The 19,109-nt window shown below is 41.8% G+C and overlaps 3 protein-coding genes across 4 annotated transcripts; all 3 read left to right on the forward strand.

Moving 5' to 3' along the window:
- Window positions 1-374: 374 nt before the first annotated feature.
- Window positions 375-8,966, forward strand: sars1 (seryl-tRNA synthetase 1). The gene is made up of 11 exons (XM_071927553.2): window positions 375-539; window positions 1,704-1,774; window positions 1,996-2,076; window positions 2,361-2,519; window positions 3,113-3,256; window positions 4,009-4,164; window positions 5,164-5,385; window positions 5,702-5,831; window positions 6,362-6,519; window positions 6,850-6,979; window positions 7,826-8,966. The coding sequence occupies exons 1-11, from the start codon at window positions 404-406 to the stop codon at window positions 7,987-7,989; spliced, it is 1,551 nt and encodes a 516-aa protein (XP_071783654.1). The 5' UTR covers window positions 375-403; the 3' UTR covers window positions 7,990-8,966.
- Window positions 8,967-9,767: 801 nt separating this feature from the next.
- Window positions 9,768-11,983, forward strand: LOC139933449 (PTB domain-containing engulfment adapter protein 1). The gene is made up of 7 exons (XM_071927530.2): window positions 9,768-9,815; window positions 10,152-10,223; window positions 10,621-10,719; window positions 10,814-10,951; window positions 11,412-11,519; window positions 11,714-11,797; window positions 11,903-11,983. Exons 1-6 carry the CDS (start codon window positions 9,768-9,770, stop codon window positions 11,774-11,776), a joined length of 528 nt encoding a protein of 175 aa, XP_071783631.2. The 3' UTR covers window positions 11,777-11,797; window positions 11,903-11,983.
- A 251-nt stretch (window positions 11,984-12,234) lies between these two features.
- tmem106c (transmembrane protein 106C) lies at window positions 12,235-19,055 on the forward strand. 2 transcript variants are annotated; one of them, XM_078288496.1, is made up of 8 exons: window positions 12,235-12,263; window positions 13,059-13,341; window positions 13,966-14,029; window positions 14,420-14,579; window positions 15,016-15,156; window positions 15,709-15,758; window positions 16,094-16,147; window positions 16,754-19,055. In XM_078288496.1, exons 2-8 carry the CDS (start codon window positions 13,128-13,130, stop codon window positions 16,920-16,922), a joined length of 852 nt encoding a protein of 283 aa, XP_078144622.1. In that variant the 5' UTR covers window positions 12,235-12,263; window positions 13,059-13,127; the 3' UTR covers window positions 16,923-19,055. The 2 variants fall into 2 exon arrangements, with proteins under 2 accessions (XP_078144622.1, XP_071783707.1); XM_071927606.2 differs by lacking the exon at window positions 12,235-12,263 and adding an exon at window positions 12,577-12,692.
- Window positions 19,056-19,109: the final 54 nt, after the last annotated feature.

Consider the following 19,109-nt stretch of genomic DNA (forward strand, 5'->3'; position numbering starts at 1 on the left):
AAGTAAGATAATAAAATGTTTGGAATATTTATTTTTCTCTGGCTCATCAAATACATGGTATGAATTTCTCTTGACTGCTATGGACACAGTCGATACCGGCTTGCAGCGCTTGAGATGTTGCAGGGTTGCCAGGCTGGAAGAAAACCCCTAAATTTCTATAGGTTGTTTCTAGAATATTTTTGCTGAGAATATTCATCTCATACCTGAAAGAAATTGGTTTCGAAGGATTATGAAATTGTTGTGAAGAATGGAGCATGATGTCCTAATAAAATTATATCCTAGTAAAAATTAACGCCCTAAAAGCGGGTTAGTTTCGTTGGTGACGGGGCCTGGCAACCCCAGTCAAAGCATTCATCAGTTTTCTGAGCCCGAGCTTCCCTTGTCAGACAGACAGCGTGGAGAGATGGTGCTGGATTTGGACCTGTTTCGGACCGACAAAGGCGGCGATCCAGAAATCGTCCGTGAGACTCAGAGGAAGAGGTTTAAAGATGTTACACTTGTTGATAAACTGGTCGCAGCAGATACTGAGTGGAGAAAATGTAAGTGTCAAAAGGCCTTTCCATTTCCTGTAGTAGCTAGTGTTAGCAAGCTGGCTAATACTGCCAATGTTAGCATAGCCCCGATACGTGCCCTCTCACTTCTATGAAGGGACGCCAAACTCTGTTCAGAAATCTGGCAATTTAACGTTGACTTGCTGTTCGGCAAATATACAACCCATTTAAATGATGACTTAAGACATTTTACGAATATTTAGGATCCTGTCTCCCGTTCGGTACCATCCAATACACAAAACGGCACTTATTTCAGTAAAATTTCAACTTCAATAATTGCTTAGTTTGTTCTTCCCACTGTTTTCTTCTACCACCGTATGTCACCCTGCAGTGGACGATAGTGAGCACTGTGAATCATTTCAGAAAGTTGTCATTTTAATGAAATAACGTAGCTATTGCTTGGTGGATCATATGTATGCCGAATTTACCACTGGGCACTAACAATTTGCTAAAGGTCTTAAGTCACGTTCTGCCAGATGTGAATGTTTGCCGATAAGCAAGACAGCATTTAATTGCCATTTTTTTTAATGGAATTTGCGGCTTGTTCTCTACAGTAGAACACCGACCGGCACGTATTTGGGCTAATGCTAGCCCAGCTAGCGCCTTTCATTGAATCAAAACGAAACCATATGTTACTCTGTAGTTAACCGTAGCTGCTTAACTTTAGCTCTCTAATCCAACGTGCTTAGTACTAGCGAACTGCTCATTCTGATCACCTTGTTTGCATGTAGGATACGAAAGTTAACTGACGTTTAGCTATTTTAGCTTAGCGATGCCAGGAGATACTGTGCAATCTGATGCAATCCCAGCCAGTGGCGTGTCAAGACAACCTCGCCCTGCAGTGTACAGACAGTGGCATTAAGATCGTGTATGATAGTGTACTTGTTGGCCACAATGTTGAAACTGTTTAAGTGACATTAAAGATGTACTTTGAGACAGTTTCTTTTACATCGTAAACCCAACCTTTGATGATGTGATGGTGGGCTGCAACTAGAGTTAACGCCTGTCATCAAGTGTCATGGTCCTGCTACTGCAATATGTACACACACACACACACACACACACACACACACACACACAATCACATCTCAAATCAACAGCCAAGCACAGTTCCATCAAGGCACTGACTGACTTTTTGCAACATCCTAACAGGCCGCTTCACTGCAGACAACCTCAACAAGGCGAAGAACCTCTGCAGCAAGAGCATTGGGGAGAAGATGAAGGTATGAAAGCGTCAGCACACTAAATGACTTAGCTGGCTGTTGTCCACACAGCAATAGCAAATATTGGTGTTCTGATACCATTACCAAGAGGTGGAGGAGGTGGGCCGTCAGTTTGTGTCCACTGGCCAGAGTAAACAATGGAGAGACTTGAGGGAATTTGTTGGATTAGTTGTGCAGTCTACTTGCTTTTTCTTTAACACCTTCTTATTTTGTGTGTGCAGAAGAAGGAACCAGTTGGGGAGGATGAGTCTTTACCTGATGAAGCGCAGAACCTGGAGTCCCTAACAGCTGAAACATTATCGGTATGGCAGTGTGTGTGTGTGTGTGTAGTGTGCATTTGTTTGTGTTTGTTTTTGCCCTCTCTGGTGGGTGTGTGTGTGTGCCCATGAAGAAGCTGTCGGCTCTAACTGCTTACCTAAGTATGGTAGCGTTTGCATGTTGTTAAATCAATGAAGAAGAAATTCATTTCCATAGAATTTGATTAGATCACAGATACAACTTGATGCCTACAAAGTTTGTCATTTGATTCTTTTCCTCTCCTTACTTCTTGTGATTGATTTTCCCTGTATCTCTTCCTCTGTCTCAGCCCTTGACAGTAACCCAGATCAAGAAGGTGCGTTTGTTGGTGGACGAGGCCGTGGAGAAGACCGACAGCGAGAGGATAAAGCTGGAGGCGGAGCGCTTCGAGTACCTGAGAGAGATCGGCAACCTGCTGCACCCGTCTGTACCCATCAGCAACGATGAGGTGGGTGCTTTGATCCAAGCAGAAGAACGATCTTGTGAAGAATTGTGAAGAACGATCTTCAGCAATAATGTGATATGGCCTAACTGACATATTGTTTAGCCACTATCAGCATACATCATACTGAATGACCAGAATATCAAATCCAGACAATAATTTCAGGTCTGAAAAGTATGGAATTGAAATGTGATTTTTCTGTGTATCTCAGGTTGTTTGGGTTAGACTTTCATTCATTTCAATTGGCAATTGCCTGTTGTTTGTTTCATTTAATTTATTTCGTTCTTCCTTTTTTTCCCCAACATGTTATCACATCCCTGCATACACACCTTAAGTCATTATCAATTACTGTTACACTTCCAGTACACAGGACAAGGTGGTTTTACTAGTTGTATCTCAATTACATGAAAAAAGTAATGCCTTGTCATGTAAATTGCTGCTACTGCATCATACATCGAGTAGTGACAGAATTACATGTTAATTACACATTTAAATTACATATACATACAAATAGATCAAATTCACTCTCTCCTGCTTCATTCACATGAGGTTGTGTGTGTTCTGTTGCTAATGTTCTGTTCCCTGTTCTCTCCTGGCAGGACGTGGACAACAAGGTGGAGCGTACCTGGGGCGACTGCAGCGCCCAGAAGAAGTACTCCCACGTTGACCTGGTGGTCATGATCGATGGCTTCGATGGAGAGAAGGGAGCCGTGGTGGCTGGGAGCAGAGGCTACTTCTTGAAGGTAAGGTCCCATAGAGGCTCTGACACACACTTGCATACATATGCACAGGGAAGCATTTGCATACACGTTAACGGTGTTTCTCCAGTTCATTTTTTCTTTCACTCACACCCTCGCCTCATCCATTGATGGATCTTTAAACACACAAACACAACTGCGTATGTTTTCTTTACTGTGCATAACTAATAGTTCTTGTATACAGTGTAGCTGTACCTAAGTTTTCAGATGAAGCAAGTGCAAAACTGTCCTCACAAGCCAGAATTTTAATGTGATTATAGAGAAGAAATGGAAGTAAATGTCTACAAGGGTTCAAGTTTCATCTTTTGATAGATACATACAGTATGTCTCATTTGTTGAGATTAGACTAGACAAAACTAATGATCCCGAAAGTAAATGGGATTTTTGCAGCAGACAATAAGAGATTGATGGAAGACAATGGAGAGTAATGAAGATAATACAAGTAATCACCAGTAGAGCGTATTGAAAATAATGCAGCAAATAAATAAAGGTACATTTATCAAGGGCCTGAAAAGGTTACAAAACACATCTGTCAATGGAAGGAGGATAAATCAGGGTTCTGAGACATTTTTCACTGCCCGGGACCCAAATGACCCAAACTTCATCTGTCACCCTTGATTTGACCTCTTGCCACACCATGTAGAGACCCGCCAAAAGTAGGTCCATGACCCGCTTTAGGTTCCTGCAGTTGAAGAAACCACTTGCTCAATCCATTCCCTCTCCTCTCTGGTCTTCAGGGGCCTCTGGTGTTCCTGGAGCAGGCCCTGATCAATTACGCCCTGAGGATCCTCTACAGCAAGAAGTACACCATGCTCTACACGCCCTTCTTCATGAGGAAAGAGGTCATGCAGGAAGTCGCCCAGCTCAGCCAGTTCGACGACGAGCTTTACAAGGTACTGAGGCTCTTATCCAATTCCTGTAGAATAATATCCCACATGATGATGGCCTAGATCTTTAGTGCTGATTCAGATAAACTAGAGGAGTTCAAAGTATGTATTAACCATTTATGACCCACTCTTAGTTTTAATGTGACCTCTAGTTATACTTGGTTTAATTTTCTGGATTTTACATTATATGGAAGGCCCCAAACTGTCTACTACTACTTACTTATACAAAGCCGACAGATAGAAATACTGTGTTGAGTGCCAGTAGCTTTCATCCAGTGCCTTTTGAAGCGGGGTCTTGCATTGAGACAGTTTTATAGATTGCGGAGGATATGTTCTTTGGATGATGACTTTAAAGCCAAAAGTTCACATCAAGGGGTTATCTGAGAAGAGGGTTATTACTGCCTACAAAAAAAGCTCTAGGGAGGAATAGACAAGCTCTATTGGAGCCATCAAGTCTGGAAAGATTTGTTCTTGGGTTTTCACTTCCAGTTTTTCCAGCCCTATCAGGCCAGATTAAGAAGATAAGAAGACATTGGCATATTTTGGCCACAGATGATGAGGCTCGTGACATAGGCCAACATAGTCATAAGACCCGCACCGGTTCAGGCAGAGACAAAGCAATAGATTGGGCCTCTGTGGCTGCACCACCTGCTGGCCCAAGCAAAGAACTGCTGTTCAGACCTGAAATGCATCACTGTACATTTTACATAGTCTTAGTAGTGGTTAAGTGTTCATTTTACATATAAAGTAAAATCACAATCCTTCAATCCATTTAAGAAGTGATGGTACAAAATGGAAAATGTGAGAACTCTGAAATTATGTGCTGATTCTTTTTCTTTCGATGTTGCCGCTCAATTGTTATTACTATTTTCATTTCAGGCTTTTTGAATGCAAAACTCTCATTCATTTTGAACAGGGATTCCCGTTTTCCTGCATTTTGCCCACTGTTCCCCCTTTTTCTTTGTGTGCCGTCCTGATCACATCCCCCGCGTGCGTCTCTCTCAGGTCATCGGCAAGAGCAGCGAGAAGTCAGACGACAACTCCATCGACGAGAAGTACCTGATCGCCACCTCGGAGCAGCCCATCGCAGCCTTCCTGAGGGAAGAGTGGCTCAAGCCCGAGGACCTGCCCATCCGCTATGCCGGCTTCTCCACCTGCTTCAGACAGGAGGTGGGCTCCCACGGGCGAGACACCCGCGGGATCTTCAGGGTGCACCAGTTCGAGAAGGTCAGTCGCTGGACTATACTATAAATCATCTTACTACTTTTCCCAGTAACAAGTAGTGAAACAGATTACAATTTCAATCTAAGTAATGATAATACAGTTAGAATTCAAATAAATAAATGCAGATGTTCCGCAGTTTTGATGCAGTTTTGATGTGCAGCTTTTGTGATTTAGTTAGTTTTAAATGCAATAAAATACAGACCTCATTAAAATCCCTGGGAGATGATATTTTTTCGGTCTGCCTTATGATGCATGTGCTGCATTTGATCATAAAATCTAAGCAGTTTTCTCTCCTGGTCCCTGCTCCCTCGCCCCTCAGATTGAGCAGTTTGTTTATGCCTCTCCCCATGACAACAAATCATGGGAGATGTTCGATGAGATGATCGAGACGGCAGAGGAGTTCTACCAGTCTCTAGGAATTCCTTATCGCATCGTCAACATTGTCTCTGGTAGGTCTCACACACACAGACACACTTTTTCAGCTGTTGAGCCAAACAATTACATAGTGGCTACTGATCATTTCGTCTTGATTATTAGATCTTATGAAAATAAATGGTTCTCAGTTTTGAGTCTTGTTCGAAGCTGTTGCAAAGCACCTGACATACGCTTACCTGTGACTGTATAAGTCTTAATTTAAATACTGATGACCTAACTGAAAATCAACACCCATATTGACACTTATGTGTTGCCCCAACCATTTTGTTTAGCTACTGTTCAAGAATTATTATTACTTGGTGGTAGGATATTTTATTATTATGTGATTACCATCAGTAAAACATAAGATTTATTGAACTTTTGTGGGGGTTTTTTTTTTTTGTTTGTTCATGTTTTTTATAGTACAATTATGTGTCACTATAAAGCACGACCTCTCATGACTTACTACTTAATCACCAGCTACTGTTGGAGCAGAGTATCTAGTGCCTGTGTTAAGACCAGTCCATCTTATAAACTCACTACACCCTCCTGTCTGTCTTTTTAGGTGCCCTAAATTATGCAGCCAGTAAGAAGCTGGACCTGGAGGCCTGGTTCCCTGGCTCTGGTGCCTTCAGAGAGCTGGTCTCCTGCTCCAACTGCACCGACTACCAGGCCAGACGCCTCCGCATCCGCTACGGGCAGACCAAGAAGATGATGGACAAGGTGAGACCATCCATCTAGACCCAAGCCCCGAGAGATGCTAATGCGTCCTCATGGAATATTCAAGAAGCTATTGTTGTCGGGCAGCAAATACAATTCCAGCCAGTAAGCAGAGATTTGAGTAATGATGCTTAAAAAATATTTCCATTAAGTAAAAACAAATCAGTGGAGACTTCAGATAGTTCCAGATCCCTCAGTGTCACAACTTGCATAGATAAAGGTTTTATACTCAACTAAACATGGCCCTTTGGGAAAAGAGCGACTCGGGACATGACATTTTCATCCTATAGTTGCATGCTCTGTACACACTTCCTCTCTCTGTATGTTATGCAGGCAGACTTTGTGCACATGCTGAACGCAACCATGTGCGCCACCACACGCGTGATGTGCGCCATCCTGGAGAACTACCAGACCGAAGAAGGCATCGTCATTCCAGAGAAGCTCAGGGACTTCATGCCCCCTGGTAAGCTCTGCTAGTGGCTTCACATCCAGTGTGCGCAGCGGCTAGAAAAAGTGTGAATAATGCGTGATGAAATCATGGAAGCATGACGTTACTCTTAACAACAACTAGTGTAAACATGAAGGTGTCATGAAAAGTAGTAATAATATTCATGCATGTCCAAGTGTCTCCTTCATGTTCATGCTAGTTGTTTGTTCAGTCCAGATATTTCTTTCCCCGGCTTGCATAACTGTATTCAGCACAGGAATGTCCCGACTTTGAAATAGTCAACATGCTTGTAATGCGTAGCAATTATCAGAGAGCAACAAACGTGCTTCATGCTGAAGCCTTCTGCAGCGTTCTCACACCTTTTAACTGTCTTCACTGGCATCCCTTTGTTCACTGTTATGTCCACAAGTCTGTCTGAATGTGGACTTCAGTGGCTCTAAAATGTGCAGCTAATGTGACACTAATTGAACTTCTGATGAAGAACTGTATAAGTACATACGTTTTCAGCTGACAGATGTTTTCACATCTCATTAAGACAGTATAAGTATATTTGAGCATTGTTGTTTGAGAGTTCTTGACACTTGTTTCTTGTTCTTGTTTTTTACTTTAATTTGATGTAGAGCATTTATACTCCAAATGATTTGGATAAACTATACATTTGCAGTCATGTTGGGTGTTTATAAAAATTTCACAACGGACCTTTTATGGTTAGAAAAATACAAAACCAAAGCACTACTTGGTATCAAGTCCATCACAACCTCAGACCCTCTTTGATTTTGAATACATTCTCCTAGGACTGTTTTCTGGCTCTTTGTTTTGAAGTTCCTTCAGTTCATTCTTCCCCCCTACTTCTTCCTCCAGGTCTGACGGAGATTATCAAGTTCGTGAAGCCTGCCCCCATCGACCAGGAGACGTCCAAGAAGGCCAAGAAACAGCAGGAAGGAGGGGGGAAGAAGAAGAAGCAGGGAGGAGGAGACCAGGGCCTGCCGAGCGCCGTGGAGAACATGTCCGTCAACGACTCTTAAGGCTCCAGTGCGCTATCGGGGCGCTGCAGTGTCGCTTCACCTCCCTCTCAGATAGAAATAGACGCAGTAGAGCCTCTCGCAGAACTGTATAGACATTGATCTGGGGTCAGTTTTGCGGGTTCTCCCCCTGTAGTGAACGCCGGCTCTACGCTGTCTATCTCTATCTGGACGGATGGCGATGTTCTCATTCATCTCAGCCGTTCCTCCTCCTTTCTCCACTCCCTCTCATTCACATGAAGCACATTTGAAAAAGGGATCACTGTGTTCTCTCGCCTGTCTGCAGTCCACCTCACAGACTGACCACCTGTCAGTCGAATCTGTCTGTCACTATCTCTCCTCTCTCTGCGGCAATACTGAGCCCAAAGCAGACAGATAATAATAGAGCATGTCAGTTTAATACTACATTCAGAATCAGCAGCTACATTTCTTGATCCGTTTCCTTGGCACTTAGTAGTTTCTGTAGTGGAAATGAACCGCTGGTTACATGCAGATACAAGTTTATTTCCAACATTTGGGGATCATTAATAATAAGTCAAGGTTATGAATTGTTTCAGAGGAGTTGGGTGTCTTGTGTAACATTGAGTGAATTTACTGTCTGACTTCTAAATTCATTGGCTCTTCGATACTGTGTTTTCCTCATCTCTGCGATAAGAACAAAACCTGCATCTCTTCTGTGGAACAGGCATCGATTGATAAGTTTTGAATGACATTGAGGTAAAGTTTATTATTATACTTCACAAATATGTCTTGAAAATTACCTGGGGTATTTTAAATTGTCTGTTTTGGGCTTTGCATTATCTATACATTGCATCATCATTTTCCACCATTGTTGCTTTAAGTCATTGTTGACTGTAATGCTGTTCACGAGCATATAACTGAAACATTGACATGTCTGTATGTACTTGCAAGTATATATATATGACTGAGCATTGATAAAGTGGCACTCACTGTAAACAATAAATATTCAAAACAATGGATATGGAAACTCATTTTTTGTGTTTTTATTTCAGTGATTAGTCAAATAAATGCCTAGAAATTAAAAATAGAGTTTATCAGTTAGTCCTCATTTCTAATCAGAGCATAATGTTACATTCCTGCCTCAGTTGTGTTCAGTAAATGTCTAATAAAATGGGTGATTTAGTTCAATTTTAAAGTGATATTTAGCCTAAAATCCAAACACTGGGGATGCTTTTAATAATTCATGGTAACAGGTGAATGACAAACCCCCTTCACCCTCCTCAAATTGCTATTATGAAGTAAGCCACATGCTGTGTCAGCATGTTCAGAAAAACTATTAAAATGTATCTATATTCAGGCCTTTTAAATCATTCAGTACTGTTAAATACAGCCGTTAAGTCTAAAATGAAGCTTTAAAGGTCTTGAGAATGTGGTTTCTTAGTGCACTGCTTTTCTAATGAGACTGCAGTTATTTTTTTTTTTAATTTTCACATTCATTCCTGTGGTGAAATTGGTCTTATATTACTGTCATCATTACTGCCATTGAAAGGTCTTCAAAAGTCCTATCTTGATGAAACTCTCAGGCGCCCAGGCTATCCGATAAAGGGCAATAAGGAAGACGTGGCAGTTACTGATTAACTCCATAGACTTTACACCCATCCATTTGTAATGGGAAAAGAAAGTGACTCGGTGTAGTGGAAGTATAAAAAGGTAAGATGAACCATTATTGTTGAATTAAAGTACTTGAAACAATTCCTGTGTTATCTGTCCATGCTTATCCAAGACGCTTCTCTGACAGACTGACTGACACAAGCCTCAAGATGAGTGATGTTTCTGACGAAGACAATGAGATCTCCTTTGCAGTAAAGGTAAAAACATCAAAATCTCATTCTATAAGCAGCAAGTTGGTTAAAAGTTTAGATACCTGTGATTAAAGTTACTGCAAGCCAACCATATTGTACCTTTGTTTCGATTTTGTCATCGGGTCATGAACCTTTCATGTACTGTAGCACCATAAATCTCTCACTGATTTCTGGATGTGTTTCTTGAGGTTTACAAATTGCTGTTCTTTATGTGACATCATTCTCATCTGTCATGTCGGGGCTGTCTTTGGCTGTGGACCCGCATGATGTGATGCTCAGGCATGTTTTCAGCACCTTATTTTCCCATTTTGCTTTGTGTGCGTCTCTCCCTCTGAGCTGTAGTTTCTTGGGCGAGTGGAGGTGGTCCGTCCAGATGGTATGCAGATCCTGGAGGAAGCAGCTCAGAGCTTGACGGTCAGAGGTTACCGTCATCTTTTAGTTACCAAGGAGATTTTTAGCCCTTGCTTGTAGATCTTGAGTAGATCTTTCACATAGTTTTGCTCAGAATGGATGTGTCAAACACTTGGCAATAAGATACCCAAATAGATTTTGTACTGAGCCACTATCAAAGAGTGCTGGCAGGGATAGTGTCATCACTCCTACACACTGGACTGGGTGGACTGTGCTTGTATTTCAGTGGGAAACTAAACCGCCCACAGAAGGCCCAGTATGGAAACACCATGCTACTTGTTCAATAGAAAGAATGATATTTTCCTCTATATGTTGGCTGACAAGAGTTAAACAAATATTGTCAGGTTACATTAGAAGAGAATGTGATGCAGCCCCTCTCTCTTCCCATCTCATCCCCTAGACACCAGACAGAGACTCCACCGATAAAGCGCAGAAGAAGAGCAAAGTCCATCTCTTCCTGTCCATGAGTGGGATAGACATCCTGGAAAACAAAACCAAGGTGTGTGACAGAAGTGGATGGCACTTTTTATTGTATAACCTGATATAGTAGTTATTGAGTTTTCACCTCATCTCTCCTCTCCTCTCCTCCTCAGTATATGTTGTACAGTTGCCCTCTCTCCACCGTTTCCTTCTGTGCCGTTCTGCCCTCCACGCCCAAAGTCTTCGGCTTCGTGGCCAAGCACCCTGCAGCAGACATGTATCACTGTTATCTGTTCCAGAGCAAGAAATTTGTGAGTATGACAACCATCACAACAAGACGCAACCTGCAAAAACATATTCATATGGTTTGATGTTATACTGTCCTTCTCTCTAGACAGGCTTTCTCCAAAGCTCCATTGAAAAGGCCTATAGTCGATTACATACAAATATCACAGCAAAACTGTAAATCTCTATAGGAATTAGTGTAATAATATGACATTATAGAATTGTAATATTATGGGAATATTATACCATAGGAGATAAAAATAGCATTCAGTACAATAATGTCACTATAAACTCACTATTGAGCACCACAGACACACTATGAGTCCCTATAGGAATATTATAGTTATTTCTTTGATAGGATAGACCAGGGAACCAGTGACACCCACATTGGAAACCAGCCATTTACCAATCAAAAGGGAATATTGTGCCCTAGCCAAGTGAGATATTCAGGCTTACAAGGTCTCAGGCGTCCAAATCTCTCCTCAGTCTCACGTGCTGGTCTCAGTGATTGGAGATGCTTTCCGAGCTTCAAAAAAAGAGGAGAAGCTCAGAGGAGGAGGACGAGACCTGATAGTGGAGGCACTCAGGCATAAGGTTGGTTGAAATATCCATTGAACAGCACTGTATTGGTCAATTCTCTTTCAATTTAGCCATCTATTTAAATTACTTCTGCATTAATTAATGCACCTTTTCAAATGGCAATGAGTCTAAATCAGTTTAGTCATGAGCCCTGTAGTATATTTCTAAGCAGTTATCGCCTCTTTCTAATTCTTCTCACTGTTATTTAGAATAAAGTGCTGCAGAGAGAGAATGCTGAGCTGAAGAGGAGGCTGGCTCAACACTCCAACTGAGTAATAATGACAATGTATGTGGTTTCACTTGAACACACATACACACAGACTCTACTCATATAACAGCAAACTATTTAAAATTCATTCCCACTGTTGAATGGTTTTTATTACATTCCACAGGTGGAGGTGTGTTTTCCCTCAGGAAAACCTGCAAGCAGGAAGGTGGAACAATGAAGGAGGAAGAATAATGAAGATGGAAATGGAAGCTTCTGGAAGCTTATGAAGTTAAACTAAGTTTGAATAAACTTCCAAATGTTTTGATATTGGCCTAATTTATGAGTGTTTTTTTGTGTTGTGTTGAGTCCACTGTGTATTGGCGTGTCTGCAGCCATAACAGCAGGTGGCAGCAGCGAGCACCCCGCTGGTATCACTCACTTCTTATCAACCAACGAAGAGGCAGGTGCGACAATGCTGCATTCATAATCTGTCGGAAATATAATATTGTCGGCTTGAGCGCACATGAACGACCCAATAAAGAAGAAAATTGGTAAATATGACTGGGTGTGATTTGCTTTGACAGCAGATTTGCCGTGATGTGACGTGTCAACAACTGATGGTAAACGTAATGGTAGCAAAAGTACAACAACGTGTGGCTAATAAATTCAATTACATGAATGGTGCGCATTTTCTGCGCTTTGTTTTGCCACTTCTCTAAAATATACTAACAGTCACTAAAAAACATTATAAGCGAGCACCTGAATGCGTCCTGAAGTTGTACTTACAACTCGGCCAGCTAGAATTGGGAATGTACACAGAGCACATGAAAACACATGAAGGCACATGAAGGCAGCACAACACGAATGTAAACTCAGATGTGGCAGAGGACAGTGAGGTGTGATTGATGCTGCCGCAACTATGCATTTACAGAAATAAATACGTATTTGTGATGGCGACATTGGCTTTTTTGGTCTAAAAGGTAAGAACACGTTGAGTATTTAAGGTAGATAACGTTACAGTTAGTTACAACCACTGTAAATAGCTGACTTCGGTTAGCTAACTACCTAGCTTATCAGTTAACGAGCTACTAACGTTAGCTGGCTAACGTTACTCAAACGTGACGCACCCTGAAAAACAACATTGTAACTAACTTATGTCTCTGTCAGCTGACTTACTTAAGTTAGATTAGCGCTTCAGTGATTCTCACATTTTATTGACAGACACGAGGTCTTTCTCTGCCAGTTTCAGCTGACCTATTGCTCCTGAGACAATTCGCTAACTACACATATTTTATTTTGGGTGCATGCCCCGGTCTCATCGAGCTAACTCTCTTAACCTTTTCCAGGCAAGTGGTTGCATACAGATAGTCGGTTGTCGGAGGGAAAAGCTGGCTTGAGCGACGAGTTCATCCGTCATGGGGAGTCGCTGGTCTCGCAGCGGCAGCAGCCTGGTGCTCCTCCCGGACAGCCAGGGGTCTGGGCGGCAGAGAGGGGACAGAGACTCCGATGATGACTCTTTGGACGGTCTGGACAGACGGGAGGACATAGCCCAGTTCCCTTACGTGGAGTTCACTGGCAGGGACAGCATAACCTGTCCAACATGTCAAGGCACTGGACGCATCCCCTCAGGTGAATCTGAAGATCAGTCAGTATGTCAAGTTTTTACAGTAGGTGTAGCTGAGTACAACTTGAGACAAAATAGATCACCATTGAATAGAAGGGTGTGTACAGTTCCTGGGAAAAGTCAATTTATGTACACTCAAGGCCTCAAAGGTCTTGAATATAGCTAAAAAATAACATTTTAAATCTTGAAATTCAGTCTTAGAAGTCTTTAAAATGTTTAGTTTTGTGATGCGTTGTCTTCCTGGAGAACCCTGTCACACAGATTTATGTTTGGTTTGGTCTGCAGTCGTTTCCATTTTTATGTTAATGTTGCATGTTCATTACAATTGTGAGATTGGTCTTATATTTCATCCCAACCCGCATTAAAAAGGTCTCAAAAAGTCTCAAATGTAACTTCTGGAATAGGCTGGGAGAACCGCCCTGCCTAGATCATCTGTCACCCTCCTAATAACACTGCATTTGTATTTGTGTTGTATTCAAGGGAGAGATTTAGTGTCACACTGACCTGCTGAAATGCAGTTTCAGAGGCTTGCCTCCATGCCTCCAAGAAAAGAATTCTGAGGGGAAACATCGATGAAGCCTGTAAGTGACCTTCATCACCTAATCTGCTGTGTATCTCCTTCCTGACAGGTCAAGTGAATGAGCTGGTTGCGCTGATCCCATACAGTGACCAAAGGCTGCAGCCCCAGAGAACGTAAGTAGCCATCCCTAGTATCAGCTTATATGGATCAGGCCTCCTTGGTGCTGGAAAGATCTGATTTATGCTGTTATCTTTGTTTTCGGTGTGTTATTTCCCAGAGAAATTGATTGATTTATGAATTCATTCATGGATTAAATAATTCTCATATTTGTACTTCCATACTTTCACCCTCACTTGCACTCTACATGACTCTGTAGTCACCGCTCCACTGTACAGAGTCTTTTGCACTACTTTATTCAAATTGAATTGCTAATTCAATATTAATGTAATGGCTGTTGCATGCCATTGAGGACTTAAAACTTTAGTAATATTGATCCAAGTGTGTGTAAGCTCTTTGTATGATCCACAGCAAACTAAAAAAGATCCTGCATTCCTGTTTCCTAGGAAGCTGTATGTTGTCATGTCAGCTGTGTTGTGTCTCCTGGCGTCTTCGCTCGTGGCCTTCTTCCTCTTCCCCCGCTCCGTGGTTGTGGTGGATGATGGGATACGCTCGGTGACGGTGAAGTTCGACCACTCCAACATGAGGGTCCTAATGAACATGACGGTAGGTTTTCTCCCATACACACAGTACACCTTTACGTACCTTGTGCCTGCACCCTGAAACAAATTCAGTCAAATTTTAGATTTGCATGCTGGTAGAAGTTTAACTCAGTTTTATCAGAAATGGTAAGCAAGCAATCCAGTTGGCAGGGATCTATGGTTCACCATGTGAATCATGTTAAACTTTCTGCCTCTGAATGTTTGCTACTTATAAATGTGGTTGGTGATACCAGCTTTCTCTGGACAACGGGCTCGCTAACTGCTGTTTAGGAGACAGTTAAATGTTTTGATTCGGCTCTTCCTGTGCGAGGAGAAGATTTCATATCCAGTGATCGCATGTGTATTTTTACATAAAAATCTTGCCTAGTGCAGCTTTAATGTTGAATCTCCTTTTTAATTCACTGTGTACCTTTGAGACTAATTACATGTCTTTCCCTCAGAGCACGCTGAACTTCAGCAACCCCAACTTCTTCACGGTGCTGGTGCAGAGCTTGAGCTGCCAGGTCCTTTACATGAAGACGGTGATAGGGACTCAGCAGTTAGACAACATCATCACCATCCAGCCACTCGGCCAGGGACAGGTACAGAGTTATACACATTTACTGTACACTGACATAGAGCCTACTTCTTAACCCTACAAAATAACACAAACACCTTAGTGCTTCCTGGTAGAGAGTTCAATATACAGTACAAACCAAGGTGTCACCCTCAGAAGAACATGGGTAGGCCTGCTACAGGATGTGGTTTCTGTATGATGGATTGTTTTGGGCGTGAGCTGCTTGCTCCTCTGCATGAAGACTGTGATGCAACTCTGTTGCTAAAGGCTCAATACTTTCACACTTGAGTGTAACAACATGTAACACACTTTCAATGATGTGGAGAGTTTCATCAGCTACCCTGCAGTGTTTTTGTACAGTTCAATTGGGTATTTCATGCCACCCGAGCTTAGTAAAGTGTCTTGAGGCATATCACAGGATCATGCTTCATAGGCAAACCCTTGTTTACATTGCTTCATGCTTCATCTTACTGCTGATAAAATATCTCTTACGTAATGGCCATTACTGTAAGTAACTACCGTTTCAGCTGCAGATAACACAGGAGGGTTGTGTTGGTAACATGTCGGTCCTCTGCAGGTGAACTACACTGTCAGTGTGGAGATTGGTAGCAGCGCCTCCTACGTTTAGTAAGTGTTATTTATCTTTACTCTGGCTAGACTTTGAACGTCTCATTTTGTCCAAACATCTTATCAGTGTTCTACAGAAACCTAGTATTTCCAAAATATATCCATGGATTTTTCTTTGTGGAGTGCATCCTCAGTGGTTTCACTTGGAGCCAAAGAAAGAGTTTCTCTGCATGGGGAACAAAGTTACATATAAGTTACACAAAGAGAAAATTGGAGTTATGAGGTTTTTGCAGGACACTGACAATATTCACGTCCAAGAGTTTGTTTACAAGACTTACAGAAAGTCCATAATCCAGTGTTACATTCTTAACCTGTTCTGCTTTGTGTGTTTGTAGCGCCTTCTGCACCATGCCCAGCATCAAAGTCCACAACATTGTCGTATTCATGCAGTAAGTATCTCTTTATTTTGAGAAGGAGCTTCATTCTACTTCTTCATCCTGTTTTCTGTTTCTCTCTTTCCATCTGTTTTATTTTAATCACCATTGTCTTTTCTTATCAGCCCGTAACCAAGTGACAGTGGACGTGCAGTTTTGTCATGGGTGTTGTTAGGCAACGCCAAGTGACAATATTGCCCAATAAACCACTGTCTCAAGGTCATAATTGCTTTTATAAAACTGTTAGCAATACTTGCCATTTTTGGAACTGCCTGTCATTATTTGTTGCCATGTAGATTTGACAAAATAACCATCGTTTAGTGTTCTGGAATTTACTGGAATCACTTTTTCTACAGTAATGCAACTTGGAGTTTATAGATATTAGGACAGGCGCAAAATTTCCCCCATGGGCTAAGTTTATTGGAAAATCAGACATTTGAATCCATGGTGGATCTTTGTCAGGTCAATTTAAAAACACCCATATACTGTATATAGATGTATTTTTTGGCATTCAGCATGAACTATGAGCTCCTTTCCACTTTCCGCCTATAGATAATTTCCCTTACTTATGCAGCCTTGTATCTGACTGCTTGGTTTCTGTATTGTGTTCTCTGCTCCCAGGACCTCGGTGAAAACCTCTTACATGGTGCGAACGGCCCAGAACAGCCTGGAAGCCTATCACTACATAGACTGTGGCAGCAACTCCACTTACCACCAGCCAACCAAGCGCCGCAGGCACCACTCCCCGACCCATTCACCAACCACGTCCCTCAGCACCCCTCTTCTGTGAGTGGAGCAGTCCTGCAATGGGATGCATCATTTCTCTGAAGTAGGTGGGAGATGTTGCCGTTCAAGCTCAGTGCAAATCCCAGGATGGACTTTGCTCTTTTCAGTACAGACACACCACCAGCAGCAACTCACTAAATGGTGCTTACCCTACTGCTCACACAACACATTTAACTATAATGAATCAGAGCCAGAACAGCTCATCTCCAGCTGACCATGATATCCTCATATATCAGGGGACATAATAGGTAGTCATTAAGTTGCTGTTATAGTCTTAGGCCTTGACATTAGATTACCAGGCTGTGTCTCCTGTCACACAAATGGGTGCAGGCAGGTGAAAACTGTAAAGGTTTTCTGCATTAGTGCCTAGTGGGGCTTATCATTGCCCGGCCCAATTTGACATGTCGATAACGTCCATTGCCTCAAGGTTATTATTATCATACATACACCCATCATTTTTCGTATTGGATATTTCTTGCCAGTCAACAGCCACTTTTTAGCATCAGTGCCTTGAGGGACTTATCATTGCTCGAGCCAACTCAGCATGTCTAGAACACAGTCTGAAAAGGAGTGTTTGTTTATTTCAAACCATAGCTAAGCTGACAAGTCGTTTCTGTTGGCAAAAAGAATCGCAAATATGTCCTCCTGGGAAAAAATTGAGTGGCATACATAATGAGAAATCCCTGACCAGCATTCCTTGGCCCTGTTGAGGAAACCAGACTAATGCAGGAGAAAGCTCCTTTCTTTAAGGGTAATGTCTGGCATTCCCTCCTGACGATATAGTGCCAGGAATGGCATTTTTGCCAAAGCTTTAATTGTCGCTACAGAGCTGTGTCTGTGCCTGCTGCCGTTTTGCCCGTAGTGCAACATTAGGAGAGCATTCTTTGGCATAGCTTGAATGACTGAGAAACTTGGCGTTGTAACACTGTGTGGACCGAGGCTACTGACATTTCATTTCTTGAAAAGGGAGAAAGAACTGGCCTGCTGTGTATATTTTGGATTTAATGCGACCAGAGGAAGGATAATTTGCTAATTGGGTTTTTGCACCTTTAGAATTGGTACATGTTGTTACATAATGCTGTTGCTGTGTTATTTATCTACTTTTGAAGGTGAAAATGGCATTTAAGATTTAGCATTTTGTGGGTGTTTTTAAATGAGGTAATGTATTCTAAGTTATTCTTGTAACGCTCCTTATCAACAAGTCTAATCAACTCCATTTTAAATTCACATTCGAGGTCCACAGTCACAAAGCATCACAGAAATGTAATACTGACCTGAGCAGATTTTCTCTAAGGCTTTAGTGAAGTTGATGTGTTCATGTGACCTAACCGCTAGATCTTATTCTTTTTGAGTACAAATCTGTATCCTTGATTACAAATGTACCACGGATTTAATAAGCTCTTCTGATCTCAGAGAGGGAATAGATCTATAAGTTACACACTCATAATTAAGCTACTGTACGGGGCAGTTGAGGTGCTGAATACATTGGCCCAGTAGCTGACCTTATAATGTGTGTTGAGCAACAATGTCCCATTTCCTCTCCATCATGGCGTTAACATTCCAGATGTGCATCATTTCCTGCAATCAGTATTTAAAAATGATGGCTGAAATCCAAGCTGACAGAATAACTTGGACTGTGGCTTGAATACGTGTGTGTGAGAGTGTGTGTGTGTGTGTGTGTAGTTGAGTATACTTCAGTCTGTCAGACTGGCCATTATGGAATTACAGTGTTATTTCCTTTGCCTTATCCTACATCTGTGTGTTTTAGCCAACTCCTCTCCGACTTATCAAATCACAAATGAGCATTTCAGCCCAGTGAATCGTCCCACAGCCCGGCGGTCGGTGTTGACTAAAGCTCAAATGACTTTGGTTATCTGCTTTGTATGGCTTTGCCTGGCAGACTGTACAGTAAGCCTGTGTGAACTGTGTGGTTGTATTTCACGGTCGGCTGAGGTTCATTGTGATTCGACTCATTTTTTTAAAGGGACAGTACTTTGTAAATTTACACTATATGAATGAAAACGGTTTTTATCTAAATGTTTTTGAAGAAATGTATATTTTCATGCTTGGTTCTAAAAAGTAATGTCATTAAAGGGAACGGTGAACTAATAAATAAAATGAATATAAAAACCTTTCAGTTGTGCATCTTTTTTTGATGACCATTAACCCAAAATGACCATTAAGCCAAAAA

The sequence above is a fragment of the Centroberyx gerrardi genome, chromosome 14, assembly GCF_048128805.1.
Source record: "Centroberyx gerrardi isolate f3 chromosome 14, fCenGer3.hap1.cur.20231027, whole genome shotgun sequence".
In the NCBI taxonomy this organism is placed as follows: Eukaryota; Metazoa; Chordata; class Actinopteri; order Beryciformes; family Berycidae; genus Centroberyx; species Centroberyx gerrardi.